At 35.6% G+C, this 25,820-nt stretch overlaps 4 protein-coding genes across 6 annotated transcripts in view; 3 read left to right on the top strand and 1 right to left on the bottom strand.

Moving 5' to 3' along the window:
* Window positions 1–11,709, top strand: part of LOC105268525 (adenylate cyclase type 6) — a 62,427-nt gene extending 50,718 nt beyond the window's left edge. For both annotated transcript variants that reach the window (XM_011308167.1, XM_011308157.1), the window contains 8 exons: window positions 766–887; window positions 1,976–2,068; window positions 6,068–6,214; window positions 7,437–7,595; window positions 7,664–8,501; window positions 8,601–8,978; window positions 9,050–9,269; window positions 9,357–11,709. In XM_011308167.1, coding sequence (XP_011306469.1) covers window positions 766–887; window positions 1,976–2,068; window positions 6,068–6,214; window positions 7,437–7,595; window positions 7,664–8,501; window positions 8,601–8,978; window positions 9,050–9,269; window positions 9,357–9,829 — 2,430 coding nt within the window. In that variant the 3' untranslated portion in view covers window positions 9,830–11,709. The remainder of the gene's footprint in view (window positions 1–765; window positions 888–1,975; window positions 2,069–6,067; window positions 6,215–7,436; window positions 7,596–7,663; window positions 8,502–8,600; window positions 8,979–9,049; window positions 9,270–9,356) is intronic.
* Window positions 1–24,576, bottom strand: part of LOC105268514 (uncharacterized) — an 85,259-nt gene extending 60,683 nt beyond the window's left edge. The window contains exon 1 of the mRNA XM_011308145.1: window positions 23,992–24,576. The gene's annotated coding sequence lies outside the window, so the exon portion shown is untranslated. The remainder of the gene's footprint in view (window positions 1–23,991) is intronic.
* Window positions 12,067–15,606, top strand: LOC105268535 (proton-coupled folate transporter). 2 transcript variants are annotated; one of them, XM_011308180.1, is made up of 9 exons: window positions 12,067–12,328; window positions 12,648–12,820; window positions 13,023–13,253; window positions 13,575–13,926; window positions 14,009–14,404; window positions 14,635–14,772; window positions 14,850–14,933; window positions 15,006–15,162; window positions 15,252–15,606. In XM_011308180.1, the coding sequence occupies exons 2-9, from the start codon at window positions 12,800–12,802 to the stop codon at window positions 15,376–15,378; spliced, it is 1,506 nt and encodes a 501-aa protein (XP_011306482.1). In that variant the 5' UTR covers window positions 12,067–12,328; window positions 12,648–12,799; the 3' UTR covers window positions 15,379–15,606. The 2 variants fall into 2 exon arrangements, with proteins under 2 accessions (XP_011306482.1, XP_011306491.1); XM_011308189.1 differs by lacking the exon at window positions 12,067–12,328 and having other exon boundaries at window positions 12,801–12,820; window positions 13,023–13,084; window positions 13,173–13,253.
* Window positions 16,135–23,480, top strand: LOC105268543 (fatty-acid amide hydrolase 2-A). The gene is made up of 10 exons (XM_011308204.1): window positions 16,135–16,410; window positions 19,625–19,796; window positions 20,889–21,108; window positions 21,212–21,429; window positions 21,543–21,654; window positions 21,744–22,042; window positions 22,196–22,291; window positions 22,376–22,543; window positions 23,024–23,206; window positions 23,277–23,480. Exons 2-10 carry the CDS (start codon window positions 19,626–19,628, stop codon window positions 23,370–23,372), a joined length of 1,563 nt encoding a protein of 520 aa, XP_011306506.1. The 5' UTR covers window positions 16,135–16,410; window position 19,625; the 3' UTR covers window positions 23,373–23,480.
* Window positions 24,577–25,820: the final 1,244 nt, after the last annotated feature.

The following is a 25,820-nucleotide window of genomic DNA, read 5'->3' as shown; positions in this document are numbered from 1 at the left end:
TTGAGTCGTCTGAACCAACGAGCGTTCACAATCTGATACTCACCACCACTGGTTGTTAATAATTAACGAAATCCATTAGCAACAAATAAAGTATTCAATCACAGTGGATATGAAGTGAAAAATAATTAAATTCCATTGGCTATCGTGGATTACTTCAAATGCAAATTTTGAATTTGTCATCGCAATGGAAATATCCTGATAATTATATTTGAATTTTTGGCGGACATATATGTGCGTTAATTGGCACATATTTAGGGCGTACATACCGCTTTCTATGTGGGAAAAAGAACTTTTATCACGGCTCGTTCCAAATCGCTCAGTCAATTAATTTTGGTATCTCCCACTGAAATTGGGAATCCAGCAATCATTTGTTGCTGACCAAGAGATAAATCCCGAAATACAACGAAACCCCTTTGAAAACAAATTGATGACCCATCGAATCATTAAACCAAGCAAACTCTCTGCGCTATGTAACTGCATTATCGTTATTCCAGTGTGTGATCCACCACAATCAACACACGAGTTTCTCCTCCGACCACCTCCAATTCCCAGATTTTGTCAAACAATAACCGATACAGCCACCGTGAATCATGAATATATCATCCATGAATATCACCCAGTGAATCCCCGTGGGTCAGATATTGTGTAACTCATTCGTGAAGTAATGAAAGTGTTTTTGAGAATCACGTTAATTTCGCTGAAATAATTTACCGCATTGATAATTGGTAATTGTACAACAGGATTGTTGATTATTTCTATTTCCAGGAACGATTGTTATTGAGTGTATTACCACGACACGTTGCGATGGAAATGAAGGCCGATATTGCCGGAAAACCGAAGGACACTATGTTTCATAAAATCTACATTCAAAGACACGAGAATGTCAGGTAATATTTATTAATTGTTTTTTTTTCTTTTTGTTCACTCGGTGGTGATTTTTCCTTTCATCTTGTCTGTCATGTTGCTATTTTCATTTCATCTGGTGGCCTTTTTACGCCATCTCTCTTTCTCGGTGAAACAAGAGTCATTCCAAGAGATCAGAATGGAGGAAACGAGGTCCAAGTGGGGTTGAACTAAATTATAAAACAACTTTCAACGTAGTCTTTGTATAACTCGTAATTCAATTCACTGAACAAGCGCCATGGGTAAATTTGTTATGTGCAATCATTATTTTTGTTATATTACAGTGTTCAGTGAGTGTGTATTGACTCCCTAGTGGATGTTATTGGCTTTTGGGAATTGTGGGATGTTGTTTTCTGAAGGAAATAGCCACTTGTCATTCTGATTTCAAAGGAATTTCAAATTTCGTTGCTTTTGAAATTCGTATCGATTAGTCATGCCTAGGAAAACTGAGGGGACGATTTATAGCAATAAAAATCATTTCAAATAGCCATTATTGATTTTTGGGAGTCACTGTGAGCATTTTTAAAAAGTAGAAATTCCAATATTTTTTAACAAAAATAATTTAAAGTTCTGAACATCCACAATAGTGTAATTTGTCAAATTCTGTGAGAGATTTGAGTACATGATTTTGAATTCACTTTCGATTGAAAAAGTTCACGGAATTTCTTATTCATTGTTAAATGGTAATAGTTTAAAAGTTCAAATTTTTCATTTGAAATTTCAAACAATGGTAACTTTTCCCCACTGCCAGATTTCGGTTTTCGCGTTCGACGGTACAAAATTGATGAAAGAGATTTAATTTATTGACAAGAGACATGTTTCAGGGACACCACAAGTCTGATTTATGTTTTTCCATTTTTCCCCAAAAAATTGCCACACGGAGAGACTAGTTGGGTTTTTTTTTTTTTTATTCCTTCCTGTCATGCGATCCCTCGGGTCTAACACTGGTATGTGTCCCTGGTGAACCGTGCGAATTTAGTCGGTGTATTTGAAACTGGGAAAGGGACAAGGCTTTCTCTTACCATGCAAATAAGGATATGTAATGTGCGATGTGTTTTGGTTGTCTTTTCAGCATTCTGTTTGCGGATATATGTGGCTTCACGTCACTATCCGATCAATGCACCGCAGAGGAACTCGTGCGACTGCTCAATGAACTCTTTGCTAGGTGAGATTTCCCTATTTTTGCATCTAAAAGGATTATTTGAATTTTAAGGATGTGGTATTAAAGTGGTGAGGCAGTCAGCAGAGAGAGCTAAAAGTCCTCAGCTAATTCTACTATCCCCTGACCATAGTCTCTAAAAAAGTTGCATTGAATTTCATTTCCAGGGTGAAGATTAATTAAAAGCCAAGCTTTACTCGAAATTCAAAGGAATCTATCATTTTTTAGCAGCAGATTAATCGGAGTTTCATGCTTTGTAATTTAGAATTCAGTTCTATTATTTTACGGACAGTCATTTTATTCAAATTGACGTTCTTTTTATTTTCTGGTAAACTTACGATGGAATTGATGCGAAAAAATATCACGTTTTTGCGTTTTGTTATTATTTAGTGACTCACATTTTTTTTGAACTTTTAAAAAATAATCACAAAACTGTAGAATAAATGAGATTAAATTATCGCACCACCACGAAAATTCGTGAGTCATAAAATAATAATAGAATGGCAAAACGTTATATTTTTTCACATCGATCCCATCGATAATTTGACAGAAAAATTATAATGATTTAAGGAGCAATAAAACATGAACTTTCACTCAATATCTGAAAGTGTCGAACGTGAAAGCAAAATTCATTACAGAACTAATAATTTTTTAATTAGATAATTTTCTGCGTTTCTACATCCGAGTGGTTGATAATTAGCGAAATAACAATGGAGTCCTACAGAAATAAAAAACAATGTTAAACCCACGTACCGAATAATCACCCGAATTTTTAATTGATCTCGGTGAAATGTAGAAAGACGAGGATAAATCTAATCTAATTATCGGACAAAACTACGTATGACTCATGTGGATTCAGACAAGTGAAAAAAGAACAGACAATGGTGGAAAGTCGACAAAGACGAGACATTCTCAAGCTCCAGTGAACCACAGTGATTCATTGATTCGAAATCCAAAGCTTGGGATGAAGAATACAGAGTTTTTACCGAGATCTTCAAAATAAGAGAAGAAATATTACTGAGACGAGCGAACAATAGCGGATTATGGGCAAACTTGATGCACTTTGTCCCCGAAGAGACGCGCAACTTTCACTCGAAATATCCCGATAACCATTAACAATTTTTACGACAAATAAAATAGTTTCTTCTTGTGGGTTTACGACTCAGAATTTCAAATATTATTTCTTGTCCCTTCAACTCACGTTTTCCGTTTCTTTTGATGCAAACATTAAATAATTCAATGTCGATCACTTGAAAAATTGCGCACAATGATTTATTAATATGTAATGAAATGAAATTCTCGTTGAATTTTCTATTCGGCAAAATTTTCCAAATTTTCCGTTAAAAAATCGAAATAAGATAATTTCATCTGCGATTACGTAAGTTGTCATGTAATTTTCCCCAACTTTTATGTTCGTGGAAAATACCAGAAAATGTGTAGAATTGCGTTAAACCCTGGTATACTACAAGTACGTAATGAAATTACCGTTTCTATTCAACGAGACATGCATTGAAGACAGTGATGGACACGCATGAATTATACCAATGCATTTAATCCACGTTGAATTACAGATGACGGCAGTGGTGATAGATCAATTGTATTTCTGATATCTGATAATACCCTGTGAGAGGAGAGGGGCCGACGCACATGATAGTACAACAATGATTTTCTGTTTTCAGTGGTAGTTTAGTCTACGATTATCACTGAGTAATTCGACTAGCAATGCGTCACTGAAATTATTACACAAGACTCACTCAACGCATAAATACATACAGCGAGGATATTCTCACATAACATTCCAACAGAAATTATTCGCGTGGAAACTAGTATAACGAGATGTTTATTTCAATTCCATTATTATAACAACTATTTGGCGATTTTATCACGATTAATTGGGTGCATGGTATTACGAAATTCCGATGATTCCTGAATTTAATTAAATTATGAGCTGATAGACCTTGAAGGTCCTGCAATCGCAAGAGAGACAGCCTGAATTAATTGTGTTTCTGCCACCATAAAACTCACTCTCGGATTTTACAAATGCGCAGTATTTACGAATGGTACAGTAACTATAATTAAATACTTTTCTTTAATCTCTATTTTCACGTGACCAACGGGATATTAATTTTTTACTGCAATTTTCGGTATGGAATTACGAAAAATATGAATGAATGTGAAATAATAATTATTTCATTTCACGAACGTTCAAAGTTCTCATCCTGTTTTTACAGAAAACGATTTTTAGAATCCCAATATTTTTTTCCACCCTACACCATTGACATTCATTTTGTCCTAAAACCAATCCACTCATCCGAAGTACCGATCAATATTAACTGAATATTCAAATTCGTCTATGAATAGAAATGGCTGATATGAAACAAACATTTGTATTGGGCCAATCAATTCCCCCTATTCACTTCAATTTCCCTGAATTCATGAAAACCTCCCCCCGAACTTGTAATGAACACCTCCCGATTTCCGGTAAATTTACACCTATACATGTCCTTGAAAAATCCAATAAGATCAATTGAACTGAGCAATGATAGAACCTAGAGCAGTGAAATCGGTTGGAAAGATAAATTCCGGGGAATCACAGAAGTGAATATGAGGGAAAATCAATGTGCCTCGAATTTCCATCTTAAATAATCCCACTGAAACTTTGATAAGTCGATCGATAGTCGCTAAATAATTCAAATAAGGAGACAGAAAAAAAGTGACTTGCAGCGGAAAGTTTTTTTTTTTTCATCCCCCCGAGGCGGAAATGGGGCGCGGAAGTACAGAGCATTGCAACAGTTATGCATATTTCAGTGCTTACGCCTGTAATCCTATTTTCATGTTAGCACGACGCTCCATCCATTACGAGTTTACCGGTTAATAGACGACTTCAGCGTGAGGTTTCCTCCATCTTCAATCCAGACTTGTGTAAAAATTTATCAGCATAATTAAATAATTGGTGCTAATTGACGAACAAGTCTGAGGTGTCTGCTCCATTTTTTTGAGTTGATTCGATGGACTTTATTTATATAAAGTAAAAAATGGGTTACCGGTAATTGAATATTTCCTAACTGGATAAATCTGTTTTCCATTCGAGAGTGGAAACGGTGGAAATTATCGAGAAGTGAATGAAAGTGTTAACACTCGATTTTATCTTCACACGACAATAACCTATTTTATTTTATTGAAGTAATTGAATTTTATTGAATTTTATGTTCAGTAGAAACTCGTGTTTCATTCGATTTATCATGTGAATATTCACATCCACTCGAGTATTGAAAATAAATGAAGAATAGAAGTCCTCGACTCTTGTAATTTTTGCAGATTCTCTCAAACCGTTAAATCCAAATAGCCAATTACCTCAACGGAATTGCAATAACATCCCCCATTTGTCAAACTTTTTCTCAGCACATACCAACAAATCCGAACGGAATCAGTGCAAATACAAAACTTGATGTTGAGAACTTTTCCCTCCATTGAAAACAGCAGCCCGCACATCACTCCAGCAGAATCATATCCAAACTCATGTCCTTTTATCTCTGAACAAACCAACAACTCTCCTATGCTCCCATAAAGAAAAATGCATCACAAAGATTCGATAAAAAAAAAACCTCAACAAAAACTCGAGAGTGAAATACTCGGGATAATTCGAGATCAAAAGATGTTTGAGCAATGGCTGTCCCGCCTCTGACATATATCTCACAGCATCTCGAAATTCCTGAAGAGGTGGAGTCAGGTCACTAACGTAGCAATGAAATCAGGACAACAGAGATACAAACCTCCAGAGGTGTGTTAGTTTAAAGGCTTTGTACTCCAAAGTTAACTTGGCAACTGTTGCGGTAACGGAAGTATATTTCCCAAGACAACAAAACAGATGCTACTCCCAAATTGATACTCTCCGCAATTAATTAATACGGAATAGAGTGATTAAATATGTACATTATCAAATGTATCCCGTTAAGAGCAATCATTGCTGAGGTGTCATCTGTAATAATCACGTGTCAATTTCAGATTTGATCGTCTCGCTTCTGAACACTACTGTTTGAGGATCAAACTCCTTGGGGATTGTTATTACTGCGTATCAGGTCTGCCCGAAGCTAGACCGGATCATGCTCACTGTTGCGTTGAAATGGGACTAGACATGATTGATGCTATCACGTAAGTACAGCCGAGCGATATTCCCTCTTAATGATTCGCATTCCATATTAAAAAAAATATCGAATCCCCACAGATGGATTCGCCGATATTCCAATTTCACGGATAACTTGTTATTTTCGGTTCCATGTTTATATTCCACTTAATAAACTCAACATGTCGACTCAATACCTGATGCTTTAATCCAATATAATTGAAGGATAAAATATATTTGAAGCGGGTTAGATAGAGGGAATAAAAAAAATTAAAAACGACCAATAATATGAATATTTTTTAATACACGGGTGAATTAATTTAGCAATGATTTGTTGGATTGCAGATAGCATAGGAGCAGAGGAATAATATTTGAAAAATCCATTAATTAGCGCGTGAAATAGGGCATTATAATCTTTCTTGCCTCGACGAATAGGTCGACAAGGCAAAAAAAATGTAGCAATTATCAATCCCCAATTTAATCATATGTATGAGAATTACTTGATTGCTTTGAAATTATTTCCTGCTGTTATCCTGCTCCCAGACTATGTGAACTTTCAATTGCACGTGGTTTTTGAATAAATTGATGAATGTATTGACAAATAATCATAGCATTGGCTGCACTCTTTTTAAATTCCCTCTACTATATTTCAATCTCTCCAGTCGTTTCATGGAGAAAAATGTAATTTCCACAGTAAAAATTTGAATACAAACATGAATAGCCAAATCACTGACATGAATCCCTGAATAGCCGAATAAAAATTAACTGTGATATCAAACCAAAGGCTTTGTCGGACACAATCACCCACATCCCCGAAGCCAGCTGATGGACGCATTGAACATTCACAACTCATCATCCCTAGTAATGCTGCTCCAAAAATTGAATAACTTGCATGTGTTCCCAAGGGATTATGTACAAATTGACGTACAAATGCAGCAGCATTTGTTCTGGCAAAGGGGAGAATAATAGTGTTCTGAAGGGCTAGTATTTGCCGGTGGGAGGCTGGATAATTAAGGCAGATTGAAGAGCTACAGCCTCGTCGAAACAACTGGCCACACCACTAGCTGAACGAGCCCATAATGCTCTCGTTTCCTGGGCATTGTTCACATTTAACGAGATACCTATCTCTCTCTCCTCCATAGTTACCCTATCAACTTTTCCACGGAGCATTGAAAATTCACTATTAAAAAGCCCAGCAGTAACTCTAGAGCACCTAATCTATCATAGCCTATCATAACAACTCTATTTCAGACTGGTCCGTGAAGTTATGGCTGTGAACGTAAACATGAGAGTTGGCATCCACACTGGACGAGTCCATTGTGGGGTTTTAGGCCTCCGTAAATGGCAGTTTGATGTATGGAGTAATGACGTAACTCTGGCAAACTATATGGAAAGCGGTGGTATCCCAGGGTGAGTGAGGCGAAGCAATCTCCTAGATAAACAGACACATAAATAAATAACATTTGAAATACCTCCAGGCGTGTACATATAACAAAAGAAACCCTGGATTGTCTCGGTGGTGATTACGAGGTGGAAGAGGGTCACGGTGGCGAACGCAATACTTACTTGAAGGATCACAACATCCAGACGTACCTAATAGTACCGGGTGATACATTCAAGGAGAACGTAACGAGCCCCAACATGAAAAAACCCTATCCAGCGAATGGTAACATATCCAAGGAGATGAGAATGATGGGTCATGGGTCACAGCATGGAAAGCACGCAAAGCTTGGCTTCGGTGAAACCATTGAAAGTGAGAAAGATCCCGAGGATGAAGTGAATGAGTATCTGATGAGGGCCATTGATGCACGCAGTATAGACAGATTACGTGCTGAACACTGCACACCATTTCTCCTGACATTTAGGCGGCCCGATATTGAGGAAAAGTATTCGAGGGAGCGCGATCGTATGCTATCGGCGTACTTCGTCTGCTCTGGTTTTGTTTACATTGTTGTTGTTGTTGCAATAGCAATAACCTTAACTGGGAGTATTTACTTTTATGCGTGCACCGGTGTGAGTTTGCTGACAATTATTGGAATCAATGTAATCCTACTGGCTGAGAATAACGAGAGAGTACCACAATGCATGAGGAACATGGCAATTTCTATATTTGAAAATCGCATGGTGGCACAGAGTATCGCCTCAATTGTTGTCTTTCTCACATTCATAACAGTTCTGTCCCCTTTGGTGACCCTCGACAACAATGATATCTGCCGCAACAACACATCTCCCACAGCGTCTCACGACAATTCTTCGGTTGTAGTTCAAAGCATTCCTATCTCTCCAGGACCCTGCTATTATACATTATTCACGGATGTAAGTACACTCGAGTTGCGTTTGCCTTGTTGAATTGAATTGTTGAACAAATGCCAAGGATGATTAATCTGCATCATGAATTTTCAACTCTGTCTTCAGTTATTTCCAGTGCTGGTGATGCTAGTAATGATAACGTGCGCTGTCTATCAGATACTGACGTCGGTCTTCAAAGTGGCTGTATTGAGTATTGTCGTTGCTTGTTATTTATCGGTTAGTATCTATCAAGCACTCAACGAGGAGAACATCGACCAGACTGGTAGATGGTTGGCCGGTGTTTTGGTGATTTTTTTCATGGCATTTCTTGTCGCCCACTCTCAACACACGGAGGCAACATATCGCCTTGATTTCCTGTGGAAACTCCAGGCAACCGAGGAGAAGGAGGAGATGGAGCATCTCAAAGCCTACAATCAGAAACTACTCGCTAATATTCTACCTGAGCATGTTGCAACACATTTTCTCTCTACATTCAACACTGACGTTAGTAATTACCATACATTAGCCAAATTTATTCTGACACAATGTACTCACCTGTATTTCACACCCTCTAGGAACTCTATCATGAACAGTGTGACTTTGTCTGCATAATGTTTGCGTCCATTCCCAACTTTTCCGAATTCTATGTCGAGCTCGAGGCCAATAATGAAGGGGTTGAATGTTTGAGGCTGCTCAATGAAATCATTGCGGACTTTGATGAATTACTCGCTGAAGAGCGGTTCAAGTACATTGAAAAGATCAAAAGCACGGGCTCAACGTACATGGCAGCGTCAGGTACTGTGCTCTATCCATTATTAATATCCACTGACGGAGGATGAACGTTTTAAACAATTCATTAATCGTTTTGAACTTTTAATTAAGGCCTTACTAAGAGCACTCGGGACACTAAAGACTTCAAACACGTGACGGCAATGGCTGATTATGCTTTACGGATACGCGATCAATTGGCCTACGTGAATGAGCACAGTTTCAATAACTTCAAGATGAGGGTAGGGATAAATATAGGACCTGTCGTTGCCGGTGTGATTGGTGCACGTAAGCCCCAGTATGATATTTGGGGTAATGCTGTCAATGTTGCATCGAGAATGGATTCAACCGGTGTACTTGACAGTATTCAGGTGACCCAAGAGGTTCGTGATATACTCTATCCTAAGGGCTATCCACTCACCTGTCGAGGAACTATTCAAGTTAAGGGTAAGGGCAGTATGGTCACGTATTTTCTCGATGGACCCACCGATCCCTCCAAGATGACTACTATACTCGAAAATGATGCTGCACATCTCGATAACAATGTCGAAATGATAAATAATTCAACTCACGGGCTTACCTTGTGAGAGCAGTAATGCCGATTTACTTTCACAAGCTAGATGTCTCCAGGATGTCTATCCTATCGGTTGTAAATGTAAATGACTGATGATGTTCGATGTAATACTTTTAGATTAAATGACGAGTCAAGGGATTGCGCCAGTTATGGAAAGCAAATTGATATCCAACTTGGTGATTCATTAAATCTTGGATGTAACTACGCACATCTGCCCAGTGAAATATCTATATTTTTTATTATAGTTTGACTCGTACTCTTGGATACAAGCTCTCAATCACTCTCAACTGGTCTGTACTGCCGAGGCGATTGTTGTAGATTGCGTATTAATGTTAGAGACGTGGGCATGGGAATGCGATATTCCGCTTAACGATGTCCTAAGTTAGTCATGAGCAGTCATGAACAGCTCTGAGCAGTTATCAGCAAGCGCGACTGGTAGATTGAATTGTGTAACGCCAAACGATAATCGAGCTCTCTGTACATTCTGTCCTATCGACGACCAAAGTTGGGAGATAGTGTTAAGCAGCAGTCAATGATAATGACAATGACCATGGCTGGTGCTCGATGATTCAAATATTAAAATCGTTGAATTGAACATTTTAACCACATCTTAGATTAACGGCTGAAAGAGAATTGAATGGGTTCTTCCATGATGCCTATCCATCGGCATTGTAAATACCACAGGTTGAATTATGATAATCACATTGTCTATTACTAGTCCAATGTTACTAAACAGGCCTCTTTGTTAAACAATAGTTGGATAAGAAAACAGAAACAAATATTTATTTTTAGATGAAACAGATAATGAAGTTTCAGCATTTTCCGCACATTCCATGCGCCATGTGGTGCACTTATTTTTGGTGCTATAAATATTGGAAAATATTATTCTAGTCAATAGAGATGATGAATTGGACTGTGGCACGGTGGTGAAGTTTAATACAACGAATTGTATGATCAATTCTATGATCGTTGCTTAGATTGGAATTTCATGTTTGGGGACCACGGCTCTAGGGGGATAAAGTTAGAGATATTTATCTATTGGGATGAGACAGGGAGATAAATTGAATGTATACAGTTCATCTTCGAGTGCGACTTTAGGCAAAATGAGAGAAACTTCTGTGCGCTATCTATGTGAAATAAGAAAAAATTATATTCATAGCGCTCTTCAAATTCAGATTGAGAAAATGAAATCTCAGATACTATTTGAATATATCACATTACCACGGTGACCATAATGCATAATGTATTGTTATCATGTGGTAGATGCGATATCATCAATATTTGGCAGAGCGTGTGCTATTTCAATGTGCCTGACTGGTTAAATGTGAAGCAATAGATTTTAAGTTTCAAAATGTGAGTGTGTCACGCGTACTAAAGATAAATATGTGATAAAGATGTTAATTAATACATATTACTTAATATTACTAAGTACCTTCAAATTGTCTGTATATGCCCAACAAATGAAAAAAATTATTAACTGTCAATCGAATATTTCAGCGTCCAAATTACTACTCTATTTGTGCTTTGACCAAGTGCGAAACTCTCAATGAACACAATTAAATTTAAGTTTAAAAAATAATGGAACAGCATGTGGCGTTTTGAATTAAAAAAAAACGAATTACAATTAACATTGACTCGAAAGTACCGCAAGTCCCACCTAATAGTCAATAACTGATCATTAAATTGTTCTAGTGGAAAGATAGTATTATTACAGTTATAACGAATTATTTAGATTATTTAGAATTTTAAAATCTGTACACAATGTTTGATGTATCTTCAAGGCCTAACGAAAAATTGACATTATTTCTCAATTAAACAACTCTTGCAATCATTTATTTGTCCGATGGAACAATTCGCCATCTTCAATTGTGCAATTGACAAATTTTATCATCCAGTTCGTGAAATAAATTTTTGAATAAAATGATGTGATGAATCACTCGATCGAGTTTTTCTCTTCTACCTTCCACACGACAAAGTGTTTATTTATCTCGACTTCCATACTCCAGTAAATATCAACCTCAAGCATATTCAATAGTTTAATCTAATTTAAAAAATAAGAAAAATTAATAATGATAGAAGCGATAAAGTAGAATTGCAAAAACTGGTTGAATGAGATCATGGGATTTTTTTTTTTGAACGCGATAAGTACTGGCAGTGCATGCGCACCTGACCAACTCCAATCAATAGAAAGGAACACTCAGTCCCTATAGTAAATGCGCGCGCACCCATAGTACTGAGCATACGTACTGAAATACTTCCATTGAAAGTTGAAACACGTGTTTGGCAGTTGCCTGGCTACAGTGGTCCAATGGTTGAAATTAACCGACTAAATTTCAAATAGATCATGTAGTCGATAAACCGGATAATTCAATTGAGATAAAAGTGTCGTACAATGAGAGTTATAAAGGCAATACCAAGACTACCAGTTATTTTTCACCCACGAGACTCTCTTTTATCCTGCAAAGGAGATATTCCAGGTCTACCTGAATTACGCTGTGGTATTTCATAACCAGTGAGTAATCTTTCATCACGCAATCTGACTTAAAAATTCAATAAAAACTCCAAATCATCTGGACGTGCCATGAATATATTTTGACAATAATCATCGACTTGCGGTTTCATTGAAGTAACGTACATTAAATTGACATCAATGTAGAGATAAGTGATCCCACTCCTACCGAAAGTCGAGTAATAATGATAACCAGGACGGAGTAGTTTCACTGGTCGAAATGGATAGGCTTAATAAGTGTCTTATCAGTTATAAGAATATCCAATTTCACTGACTATAGCTTTTAAAGCAATAATCAGCATTATTCGTTTTACGTTTACAGATGGTATTACAATCATTGGAAACATGAGGAAACCTATGAGCAGTTATCTTTTGAATAACTTAGAAGTCAGTTGAATTCCACTGAGACGAAGAAATTGTGCTGAAAACATTATTAAGTTATTGACTACTCTGGAATCAGTCGCGCTTACATACATGGATACCTTAAGCGCACAGGTAGGGAGATTTCCATCAACTCAATGCAATTCATACATCCAATTCATTTTTTAATCGATCAGAATTAATGATCAGCATTTATGACTGAGAATTGTTAACCAAAACTGTTTATCTCAGACTGTTATGAAACAGATCATGAGGTCAGTCTTCGTTGTTTCTGGATGTGTGTCATCAGAATTATGAGAATTCACTTCTGCTTTAGCCTGGTGATGCTGGGAATCATCGTCCCCATGGAATTCTGGAGAAGTACTTCAGGTGGATCACGTATGTATCTGTGGAACCCACCATGTGGCTGTACATGATGGCTTATATGGTGACGTCGGTGATTGAACAAGCATTTTTTGTTCACAAGGCTTGTCGAGTCAACCATGGCTTCTCGGAAGAAGCTTGCAAGAACATTAGTGCCAACAAAACTGTCAAGGACATAGTCCAGGTGATGCACCATCTATTTTAAATCAATTGATTGGAAATTAATCTTTTACTTTTGTCTACTATTAAATCGATTGGATTGTAAATTTTTAAACTTTTGCAAACTCAATGACTCAAGTTAGAAAGTTTATTTCTAATTATGAATCCTTGCGATACATTTTTTAAATCTGAAAGAAATTATCTAGTGGACGCTTCAAGGGAAATCTGTGGAATAATTGAAATATTCAATTATCAAATGATTTAAAAAAAAAATAGATATGACATCACTGCATATTTCATATTCACGTTATGATGAAAATAGTAAAGTGGTATTTAATAAATTCAGCTGACGGTATCGGACTTTCACCAATGGAACAATATCGCGGGACATGTGATGCCGATAATCTTGGCACTGTTCTTCGGAAATTGGAGCGACAGGAGAGGCAGAAAATTGCCACTGGTCATTGGCCTGATGGGGAAAGTCATCTACTCAGGCATGGTGGTGGTAAATGCATTGATGCCAAATTGGGATGTATTCATGATTATTTACACTGCAAGCATCCCGATGGGAATGTTGGGAGGAGATGTCGCGATATTTGGAAGTTGTTTCGCTTACATCTCCGATGTATCGTCCGTACAAAGAAGAACATTCCGAGTTACTCTTTTAGATATTGTGTACCTGAGCACGATGCCGACAGGTAAATTTCCACGATTGATGATATTATGACCCAAGAGGAATGTTCAATGTCAATGTTTAACTTAAGATTGCTCTATCTCTAGGAATCGCCCTGGGATCGTATCTTTTTACGAGAGTCTTTGACGGCTCCTACGCTATAATGTTTACGATCAATACATCCCTCTTGGTTCTTTCTGTTATCTACTCTCTGATTGTCTTGAAGTGGCAGACAAATCCGCGACAACAGCCACTCAATGGCGTCAATCCCTTTACGGATTTCTTCGATGAAAAGCACGTGATTGCCACATTTAAAACACTAACCAACAGGCGGCCCAAGTTCGCGAGACTTCACCTTTGGATTCTCTTTGTTGCGATGGCCCTCTACACCTTCCAAAGAGATGAAAAACCAATGAGCTATCTTTACACGCAGCGATTCTTCAATTGGGATGTCAAAGATTTCAGCAATTTCAGGACATTCCAGTCTTCTCTGTTTGTTGCTGGTGGGTAGAATTAATTGGATTCACTGGTATCTGATATCACTGAATTATTAATGCATTGAAAATTCAATTGTCTTTAATGTTGAAAATTGAAAGTTTCATTATACATCAATTATCATTTGAAATGGAAAATTCATTTTTTTTTCAATATCAAGAATATCTTTACATCCTGAATTTGTTTAATGGCTCTCACCCGGACAAAGTAACATATCCAGTAATTACATGCCAAACAGCTATGCTAGTCGGTGCTCCAACACTGAGCAGAGGACTGGGCTTGAAGGACACGTACATAGTTATCATCGGTGCATTGTCCCACGCTGGTGGTAGAATTCTATTCGCTTCGGCATTATCTCCCAACGTATTCTACGCAGGTAATTATCTCGGCCAAATTAAACATCAAAGTTCAGTAATCGAATAGCCTATGAAATTCTCATAATTTCGATTCAAGGTGCTGCTGTGGCCGCTTTAGGACCTGTCATCGCACCCGTTCTACGATCGATGACCTCCAAAGTAGTGCCCGTTAATGAAAGAGGTATGTCGTCAAATTATCGCAATTAACACAGGTGAGCTCGAACGGAGTTAATCAATTGAATGAACTTTTTAGGAAAAGTTTTTGCGGTTCTCGCTGTCTGCGATAATGCAGTTCCACTGTTCAGTGGTGTTTTATACTCCCAATTGTACAATGTGGCTTACAACTCAGTACCAAATGCTATTTATTGGCTCACCTTTGCCACGCAAATTTCTGTTATGTTGTTGATAATGTAAGTAACAATAATTATAATCTTGTAAATTGAAAATTTTACGCGGCAAATCGTTGATAAATGAGTAATTGCTGATTCTGTGGTTTCAGTGTTATCCATATTTCTCCTGGAGCTAGTGAACAAGAAATTAATGAGTCTGAGACTGGTAATTGGGCTGTTATAGACGGAACTTCTAGCAGATCCAATAGAGCCGTTGATGGCGGCGGAAATTCCTAGCATTCCTTCATACTTTACATATCAAATGTCAACTTGAAGTATTTTTTTAATCAATCTAGGATAAATCACATATTTTCGTCCTTTGCCTTTATGTTATTGTTACTGTTAATGGAATTATTATATATACTATGCATAATTGTAGAATCAGGGAACTCAACTGAAGAACTTCAGTGAGTTCTGTAGGAATTGATTATTGAATTGAATTTCTATTAAATGATTTCTATTGAATATCTAGAGCTATTTTTATATCCCCAGTTTCCAATATTAAACTTGGAATGAAATGCACTTTGCGGATTACAGACAAATTTTTTAATGATTTTAAGAATTTTTAACTTCAATTTTTTATTCTCCAACATTCTACGTATTTTCTTCGATAAATAATTTTCAGTCACTACCGCTTCATCCTGTCACATTTATAAATAATTTACGTGGATGAAACGTAAAATTCACGGAAAAATACGAAAACGTAAAAGTTATTAATTATTGATTGAATTTTTCAGAGTAATCCATTTAGTATTTACTCTCTGAATAGATATTGACGTATTCGTTAATGACTAAACAGTGAATCTCCCAATATTAAATTGTTTGTTATTTAATGCATTTTTTTTACCCGTCACTGTTTGATGTCTGTAATATGCCGTGTAGGAAAATTATGCATATTCAGTAGCTAGTGGGTATATATATATATATATATATGTGTAGTCATCATTTGTATATATCTTCAACAAGTCAATTATTTCAAATACATCGCCTCGACTCACGTTACGCTGAGGAACGTTTTCGTCAGTCTGCGAGTAACCGTCGTAGTGAGAATATGTATACCCCCTGATACAGTACTTTCGATCGAGTTATTTGCAGTCCGGATACGCGTGTCAACGAAAGATGCTTTACTCTCCAAGAGTTTTCGACATTTCTCACAATTCTTATTGATGCGCTTTAAGCTGTGCATTAATCTATAACGAGAATACTTCGTCACTTGTGTCTAAGTTCCTGACCATTTCGTGGATTGTGGTTGTTCCAAAATATCGTCAAGTGAGTATATTCCATACCAATTTGTGCATAACTACCGAAAATAAGTAAAACGTAAAAATAAGTTTTTTTTTGTTTCTTTTACATGGATAAAACATGCGACATTTATATGACTGAATCATTTACGAAATATGTCCGAGATTTTTTTTAACTGGAGCGCCTGGAGTTGAATTGAATTGAAAAAAATGGATTGACAAGTGAATTGAAATTGGCGGAATTGTCCGTTGAAAGTATAAAATTCGTTGAGATTCTAAATAAAACACCTTATCTTTCAGAATTTCCAGAAATGTTGGAAACAGATGTAGGAACTGAGTCTCGATTCAGTCATTCATCAGTGGTTTTAAAAAGGCACATTTTGAGTCAATTGTCAATTGTAAATTGAGTCAATTTTGGCATTCAATCTGTTCAGAGAATTAAAGTCTTCATCTGTAGCATTGATATCAGAGGTATTTGTATTAGGAAATATTCATCAAACTTGAATGTAGATGTGCATTTATAATCATATGAACTTGACCGACACATATGCATTCAATGTCGGAAATCACTCGCGCAAGTGATAGTCAATTAATACTTTGACACTGGGGTAATTACGACACCATTGCAAAAGAATAACAGAATAATGAACTAAACCATTAAATTTCCTTTTTAAAAGATGAACTTTTCCCACGGATCACTATTATATAGTTCAATATAAATATCTCAGAATTGAAGGAGCATAGCGATTTTTTCGTATAAATATTTCTTGTAGAAAAAAAGGAGAACTAACTAAAAGGTATCTATTATAAAATCGTCATTTTCCTTCAATTTCGAGTTATCGGCCAAATACTGGTCTCCAAAAAATACACTTATCCTAGTTTAATACTTTGTAACAGAATTGCTAATATCTGTATCTTTTCTAATGACGCATTCAGTCCGGTTTTGTTCGCATGACTTCCGCAATTAAGAATCCACAGCTTTTTTCAAATTTGCTTCTTCACGTTCAATATTATTGTTGTGACGCAATATATAATCTTCGACTTTAGTAGTTAAATTTAGAATGGATAATAAATCATTTCGTTATTCATTCGGACAGATTCATGTTTAAGAGGTACTCAATGGGTTAAATATAGTGAGAGGAACATCAAAGAACGAATGTTCAAGACTCCAAAATCCGTAACATTTGTAAATACTTTGCATGACAAATCCATCACGAATTCATAAGTCATAAGTCATAAGACTAAATTTCAAGCTAGAAATATAAAAAGCTATTTTCAAAAATATTTCGAAAGAGTTTGATATACAGAGCCAGTCTTAGGAGCATCTTATTGCCCTTGGAGTTTTTCTCGTTGCGTTCTTACTAATTATCAATGAACATTAGTTGCGTTCAATGAAGCAAAACCTATGAGAATTAACGACCTGCATCCTTCGGAAATATTGAGACATCACCTTGACAGACTTATACGGTTTTCATTATTAGTGAGTCCATAAATACGTTTTTTTTAACAGGTGGATATTTTGAAAATATAATTCTTATTCGCGTGGCAATTATTAAAAAAAAAATAAAATTGGATATTGACCCGTTTTTATACAGAATTTATATTTAATTTCTTATCTGAAACAAATTTAGCTCGCGTCTCCCTGTATTCATTTTTCATGTAATTGGAAGTTCGAAATCCAAACTCTGGGTATTATTTATTCCTTCTAGGATAAAACCCTGAATTGAAACATTTCCGGATACAAACTCAATACCAATCTCAATAAATGAATTCGAATGAAGCCGGAAATATCATTGATATAATAAAAAAAAAGAATAGAAAAAATGGCCTTGAGAGTGAAAAAGAAAAACTCAGGTGTTCGAATGTTGTGATTTACCAAGGAATTCAGGTTGTATTTCCCTCATAAAAACGGTAAAAATCCATTTGGTATCTCCACCAAAGACCGAAACTCTAAACGTGTGCGGAAATATGTTGATTGCTTTTGCGGACGTTCACTTTTCCACTCAGCTCTTATTTCATGAAATTTATGCCGAAATGGTCAGCAATTCCAAGTATATAATGCAAAAGACAACATAGTCATCATTAATTAGAAATATTAATAATGCAAATAATATATTTCTCTACCTTTACCAAACGTTCTCATTTGCAATGAAAATAATTCTATTCTATTGGACTCCAATTTGAAACTACAGGGAGAGAAATATTTAGTAAAAATTACGGAACTTTCAGTTCGTGTACCGATTACGGAATCGATCCGAAAAATTTAAGTGACGGTGTCGTAATTTTTCAGAGATAATTCAGATAAAAATTACGGAGCGCTGGAAAAAAATTGCATGACTTTAGATAGAAATTACGGGACAGCGCCGTAAAATTTCTTACAACCAGATTTCGTTCCGGAATTACGAAAAAGACACGTAATTTTTATTGAATATTTCTCTAAGAAAGGGTTAAGGGAAATTTATATTTTTAATTTTCATTCTTCCTGCTCTGGAAAAATATTTAGATTCATTTTAAAGAATCACTGATATATTCAGGTACAATTATATTCCCATAACTATTTTCGTGATGTCATAATAATAATTTTAATAACTGTCCGTACATAACAATTTGTCAGAAAATTTTTTTCCGCCGGCGCGTATTGAACTTTCTCGGGTGTTATTTCAATTATGAAGTGTTACAAACAGTTACAATGGTTTCTTTATTCGCACCGCATAAAAAATAAACGTTTAAATCCCCAACTCATAAAATCGGGGACATCATTGAACTGCTCATTGATCGCGCAGTAATGATCAATAAAATCGTGCCAAGATAAGAAAGTACTTGATTATTTCGGTATTGTGATTCAAGACCATTACAGAAAATAATTACAGTATTTCCTACGAATTCGAGGTCGCCAGTCGATATAAGCCACACCATCTTTTTTATTGTCAAACGTGTAGAAATTTTCCACTTTTTTTCCATTACCCCGATAAATTAACCGTCCAATTATAGTACATTACATTTGAATGAATGACACGTTATTAGCGTAATGGAATCTTCGATTTTTTACGCAATTGAAATTGAATTATTGAAATAGTCACGTGTTTCCTGCAGCAAGATTTCCGTGCGATAGAAATTGTCGTTACGTAAATTGTTTTTTTTTTTCTGAAATATGATTAGAAATTCTTGCCGGTGCGAATAATCGACTACTCATAGTCAATTGTATAAAGCACTGAATTAATTAGAATTTCTCCACTGTAAAGGATGAAATGGATGCTACGATTCGCATCATGGCTGTCATCCCTGCTATTGACCGTATTACAACCCCTCTATTTATTTTTAAATCGCAACCAACCGCCGAAATTACCTCCAGCGAAGAATTCTCTTCTTCAACTGAGTGCAACTGAATTGGCAACGAGAATACGCCTCCGACAAGTGAGTAAACATGTACTAATTATTGTTGTCCGCTCGCATTCGGAAATTGCAAAATTAAATTTTCAAAATAAAAATTAAAAAATTGAGCCACCAGATTCAATAAGCATCAACATACAAAATTCAAAACATCAATTGATGGAAAACACTGAGAACAAAATTATTTCTGCTGAATATTCATTTAATTGAAAAATATGTTTTTTTAAAAGGATTATTCTTCCAATTGATGAAGCCAGATCGTACAACTGATCGCATTCGATATTCCCGGGCATAAGATCTTGTTGATCGATCAATTATTAATTACGAAATGATTGATAACAATCGACTGGTGCAAAGTCCCAACCCCTGGATATCATCTCAATCAATAACTCGCCAAATGTCACGATTGTTATTGATTATTAAATTATCACTATTGATTATTAACTATTGATTGATCATTAAAACTCCAAACTGCTTGTCATTACAATTTTTAGTATTTAATTCCATTAATTTAAACGAAAAAAAAACTGTAATCATAATTATTTTCTGTTTTGAATCTTTAAATTGTCTTTATGAACCTGGAAATGTGTGTCATTTCCTTATGAATAGTTGTCAGTGCATGATAAAAACTGAGTGCCTCAAATATTCAGTCATGGAGATTGTTCCCACATAAATGCCTCACTGATCCCATAAAGAACAGAAAAAAAGGTGAAAAACCGCTCGGGGTTTTAAAAATGTAATATCATGAATCAAAAATCTGAATTAATCATTACTCTTCTATTTATCGTAATCCCTGTAATCTTTCTGCTTCTCAATCTTGTCAATCTCGATTAAATAATCGAGGTCAAAAGGGTACTTAATATTCTCAATTTCATGATTGATAACGAATTAAATAATTTGCTGTTTTTCTACAAATATTAAAAATACAAATTTTTGAAAAAGACTTCCAACCTCTTCGACAAATTAATAGATTCGTTAATTGATTCACCGTGTAATTATTGAATAAATGAATTCTGATGCTCTTGTTATTGAAACCAATCCCTAATATAAACAAAACATGCGTAATGATTGAATTTTATCATTTTTCATTTGGCTAATAACTTTCGCGTCCACTAGATTTCGAGCGAAGCTGTCGTAACTGCATACATCGAGAGAATAAAAGAGGTGAATCCATTCATCAATGCCGTCGTTGATGAACGATACGAAGATGCTATTAAAGATGCCCGTAATTGCGACAAAATACTGGAGAACGGAGAGATCTCCATTGACAAAATAACGAGAACTAAACCTCTCTTTGGGGTTCCATTTACAGTGAAGGAATCTTGCGGAGTTAAAGGTAAACTCCAATCTTGTGAATCTAGCGATAAATCTGGAGGGAACAATTGAAAATAATTTGAAACAATTGTAAACAATTGTTTAATTTATTGGGTCACGAGAAGGTCTCAGCCAAACTGGTTGTACGAGAATCAGACGAGGGATCAAGGCCTCGGAAAACAGTCCCATGGTATTGACAATGACCAAGGTCGGTGCTATTCCACTATGCGTCACCAATACTCCAGAACTTTGTTCTGGTTTTGAGTCAACTAATCTAGTCTACGGTACAACAATGAATCCCTATGACGGAAGACATTCAGCTGGTGGATCCTCTGGGGGAGAGGTAAAAAATTTATAATCGTCTCCATAAAATAATCTATAAATCTCTAAATAATGAAAATGAATAAATTAAATAATTAATGACGAGCGTATTGCTGTTGTAATTTGGGACTCCAGGGGTCAATCATAGGAGCTGGTGCCTCTCTCATAGGGATTGGTTCTGATCTTGCTGGATCTATTCGCGTACCGGCACTTTTCAATGGCATATTCGGTCATAAACCCACGCCAGGTAATGTTTCCGTAGAAACAATACGCTCATTGCAATTTATTGATCTACCTTGGTGCGGATATCATTTGCTTCGGGAATTTATGTTTCAGGAATAATACCAATCAAGGGACATTTTCCAATGTCGGATGATCCTGAGTTCCAGAGGTACTTGGTTGTCGGACCGATGGCAAGATTTGCTGAGGACTTACACTTGGCTGTCAGAGTCATGTCAGCTGATTGTAAACAGAATTTACGGCTAGATGAGCCAATTGATATTACAAAACTCAATTTCTTTTATTTGGAGGATGCTGGAAAAGCTTTCGGAATAACTCCTACCAGTAAAGATACAAGAAATGCCATTTTAAAAGCAGTTCAATATCTCGAAAAAGAAGGATTCAAAGTTATTAAGGTGAAGTTATCATTTCTGAAAATTGTGGAGAAAATTATTCAAGACGAGAATTTTATTTTACCGCCATATTTTGGGGAATCCGTTCCTCAGTGTTGATTTCGCTATTTCGTATTTATTAGTAATGAGTATAAAATGAAATCGAATTGTTTGCAGCCGGAAATTGATGAGCTATCGGAAACTGCTGAAACTGGAATTGCAACTTTATTCAATATCCAAATGCCGCGTATTTTGTTGCCTTCTAGTACAAAGGTAATTGCGATCGCTTTCAATTTTTCGATTAGATTGAACAGACGTGTCATGGTTGGAATAAAAAATGTTTTTGCATTTATTCAGGACAAAGTGAATCCTATTTTGGAACTCCTCAAATCATTTTTAGGACAATCTGAATACTCCAGGTCAGCTATTTTCATGAGTATTGTTAAAGAATTGAATGGATTCATATTGCCGTCCGATGTACCAATTTGTTTGAAGAAAATGGACGATTTGAGAATCAAACTCTTGGTGAGTAATTATCCCGAATGAAAAACCATATTTCAAATCAAATCCATCAGATCCCTGGGATTCTAATTGAGTTTCAATTATTCTGGTTTCATTCTTCAAAGAATTATTGTATTGTAATTGTGTATATAGCCATATACAGCCAAAAATCACGGTTTTTAAATTTTTTGGCAAGCTATCGATAGGATTGATGTGCAAAAATATAACGTCATTATTCGATGACTCACGAACTTTTTGTCATCATTTCCATGCATTTTCTCTAGTTTTGTAATTCTTTTGAAGTTTATAAAACATGAAGAAAAATATTCGCACCACCTGGAAATTTTGTGAGTCAATAAATGATGACACAACACGAAAACTTTATATTTTTTCACGCCAATCCCAGTGTGAGTGTCAAACATCCTTGATTGGGAAGAAAAAAAAAGATCTGAAGTGACGATTCTGTCCTCTAATTTTTCATCATCTCTGATATGTTTGACTCAGAAACTACTTGGAGATGATGGTGTATTCTTGTATCCAACTTATGTGAGTGCAGCACCGCTATTCGGACAGGCTCCATTAAGAATATCAGCTGGAATGTATTGTTTAATATGCAATCTTCTCGGTCTTCCATCCACGCAAGTGCCCATGGGGTTGAATGCCGCGGGATTACCCATAGGATTTCAGGTATATATTCTAAAAATCTGCGTTTTATTCTTGTATCGGTACATCATTTTGATGATGTATTTATGTTAAGGTTTTTGCTGCTCCACATCAAGACCGTTTGTGCCTTGCTGTGGCCAAGGAATTGGAGAAAGCATTTGGCGGTTGGGTACCACCTACTCAAATCTAATTACAGTGAAATAAGTACCTTTCATGATGTACATTTCCTGTCACGCGTGGACAATTACGATATTTAGAGTTCTGGATTTGTTATCAATAAACGCTTGTTGAAGTTATAGATTGAAAGTTGTCAATATCAATGTTCTCTTCTGGGGAATTATCTGTGATATAATTTGTTGGCAAGGAGAAAATTTCGCGAAGGAAGGAGAGGTATCGAGATTTGATACTTACGAAATTGATATTCAATTTCGAATTCATATTCAATTCCTGGATGCATGGCTGCAAGTACAGAAGGAAAAATTCAGGGAAATTACGTGATCGTAATTAAATCGATTATAATCGAGAGGTGAAACCGAGAACGATTCGAAGTAAAGTAATATGATGGCGATTATCAAAGCCTAATCGAAATTGCCTGCAAATTATGAAATTGAAGAAATAATGTTTTCAAAATATGCATAGAGCATTCTTTCTCTCAGTGCAGTTTTTTTGGATTCTATAATTTTATAATTATGCAGTCGATTTTTTATTCTCGGAGATAATGAGCCTGCAGTCATACCTGGTAAACTTTCCACTGAGGAATTTCAATAAAGTCTTCAATGCTAAAAACATGCTTCACTTTTTACACTTACCGTGACGTTCTGATGATTGCACTTACACTTGAGGATCTTATCTCCTAGCGAAACCGGTCTTATCGAGACTCATTGACACATTTTCATACCACTTACACCCAAAAATAGTAAAGGAATTAATTATTCACAAATTGGCATTATGAATCACTCGAATGCAATTGTTTCACTTCGGAAATATGATTTCGTTTAGAGTCTCGAGAAATTTCACTGCACGTCTCAGTGATGACTAGTGCCACGGAATATTTTCTGGTGGTGAAAAGATGTAAACAAACATTGGACTGAGGTTTTTTATAAAGCGAAGAGAAGTGGGATAAATCGGTCGATAATAACAATGAAGTTTGCGATTCGAGTCCTTCTGTATCTGAATAAAAACTGATGTCTTATCTCTAATAACAATAAATATAACTTTTATTCCCAGGATCTGTAGTGCACACTCTGTACGTACAATAAACACACAGAATACAATTCAAAACAATCTGAAAAATGGACAAAAAAAGGGACAAAATGTTTTCTTGGTACAAAGTTTTTTAATCAATACAAAATATAACGCATTTATTAGCTAACAAATCTCACCTCAAGCTGTGAAACAAAGAACATAAGTAGAATTTTTAATAAAAAATAATTGATATTTTCATTCTAATGATATATATTTATAAAATCTGGTTTATCGTTTCTTCAATGATTCGAAATTTATAATTCTCATAGATTCTTTTTTTTTTCAATTGCACATTTAAACTTTTAAGCGCAAATCCAATGATTTCAACGAGGATAACTCAAAGTCTAATGGAAGCTACGGGACATTATGTTATCATTTATTTGTCTTTATTTATCTAATACTTGCCACACATTTTGTTGAATGTTATCCATATATTTAACCGACAAACAGTTGATAATTTCTCTTTATATTCTCTTAAAATTTAGAAACCTAAAACGATTGATTCATGTACTATTGAAACGATCTATCACACTTTTCCACTTATTTTTTTAAAATACACTCATGGATTTTATTAATTCCTCGTTACACTGGAATGGAACTAGAAGAAGTAAAATTCGATTTTTAATTAATTTAAAAACATCTAACTTCTTGCCTCTAGCCATGCACGAAAGAATCAAGAGAGAAACAAATTAGTATATGATATTTTTACCAGGTTTCATTGAAGTGCCTATTCACCACGATATCATAATTACTCCTGTCATTTCCATTTCACTTGCCCTCTGCAATCCCAATCACGATATAATCTTTTTTATAAAAATTAATATAGCTCACAATTCATCGAACATTTCAATAAATATTTCCATTCCGTCGAGACGATAGATAAGAACAATACCATTTTTTTCTTTCATTACAATAACGCGAAGAAGTTCACAGATTCTACACTGATCTGGAGTGATTCTTTAACGCTGCAATAACCACTAAGGCAGCTTATTCATTATTTCTAACATCAGGATTCACTTGAAGAACACAGTTCTCTGTTTACTCTTTCTGATTTTATATCAATCAATTATGTAATGCTGTTAAATATCTTTAATTAATTAAATAATTAATTAATGAATTTAACTAGTAACAATAATAATTAACGCCGGTTATTTATTTGGATGGACACATTGAAATCCTTTGAAATATTACACCTCAAAACTTTAACCATTAGCATCTGCCATGGCACTAACAGTAACAATGATAAATCAATTATTTCAGTTGTTGAGTGGTGAAATTATTTATTACTGTATTGTTATCAATTCAATTACTAGAATTATACCAGATCTTTATTTTGCAAATAAAAACACTTATTTTAGTCGTTACAGCAAATTAGAGTCTCTTTCTTCCCTCA

The sequence above is a fragment of the Fopius arisanus genome, unplaced genomic scaffold (assembly GCF_000806365.1).
Source record: "Fopius arisanus strain USDA-PBARC FA_bdor unplaced genomic scaffold, ASM80636v1 scaffold00003, whole genome shotgun sequence".
Taxonomy (NCBI): domain Eukaryota; kingdom Metazoa; phylum Arthropoda; class Insecta; order Hymenoptera; family Braconidae; genus Fopius; species Fopius arisanus.
This window is presented reverse-complemented; position numbering and strand designations above follow the sequence as displayed.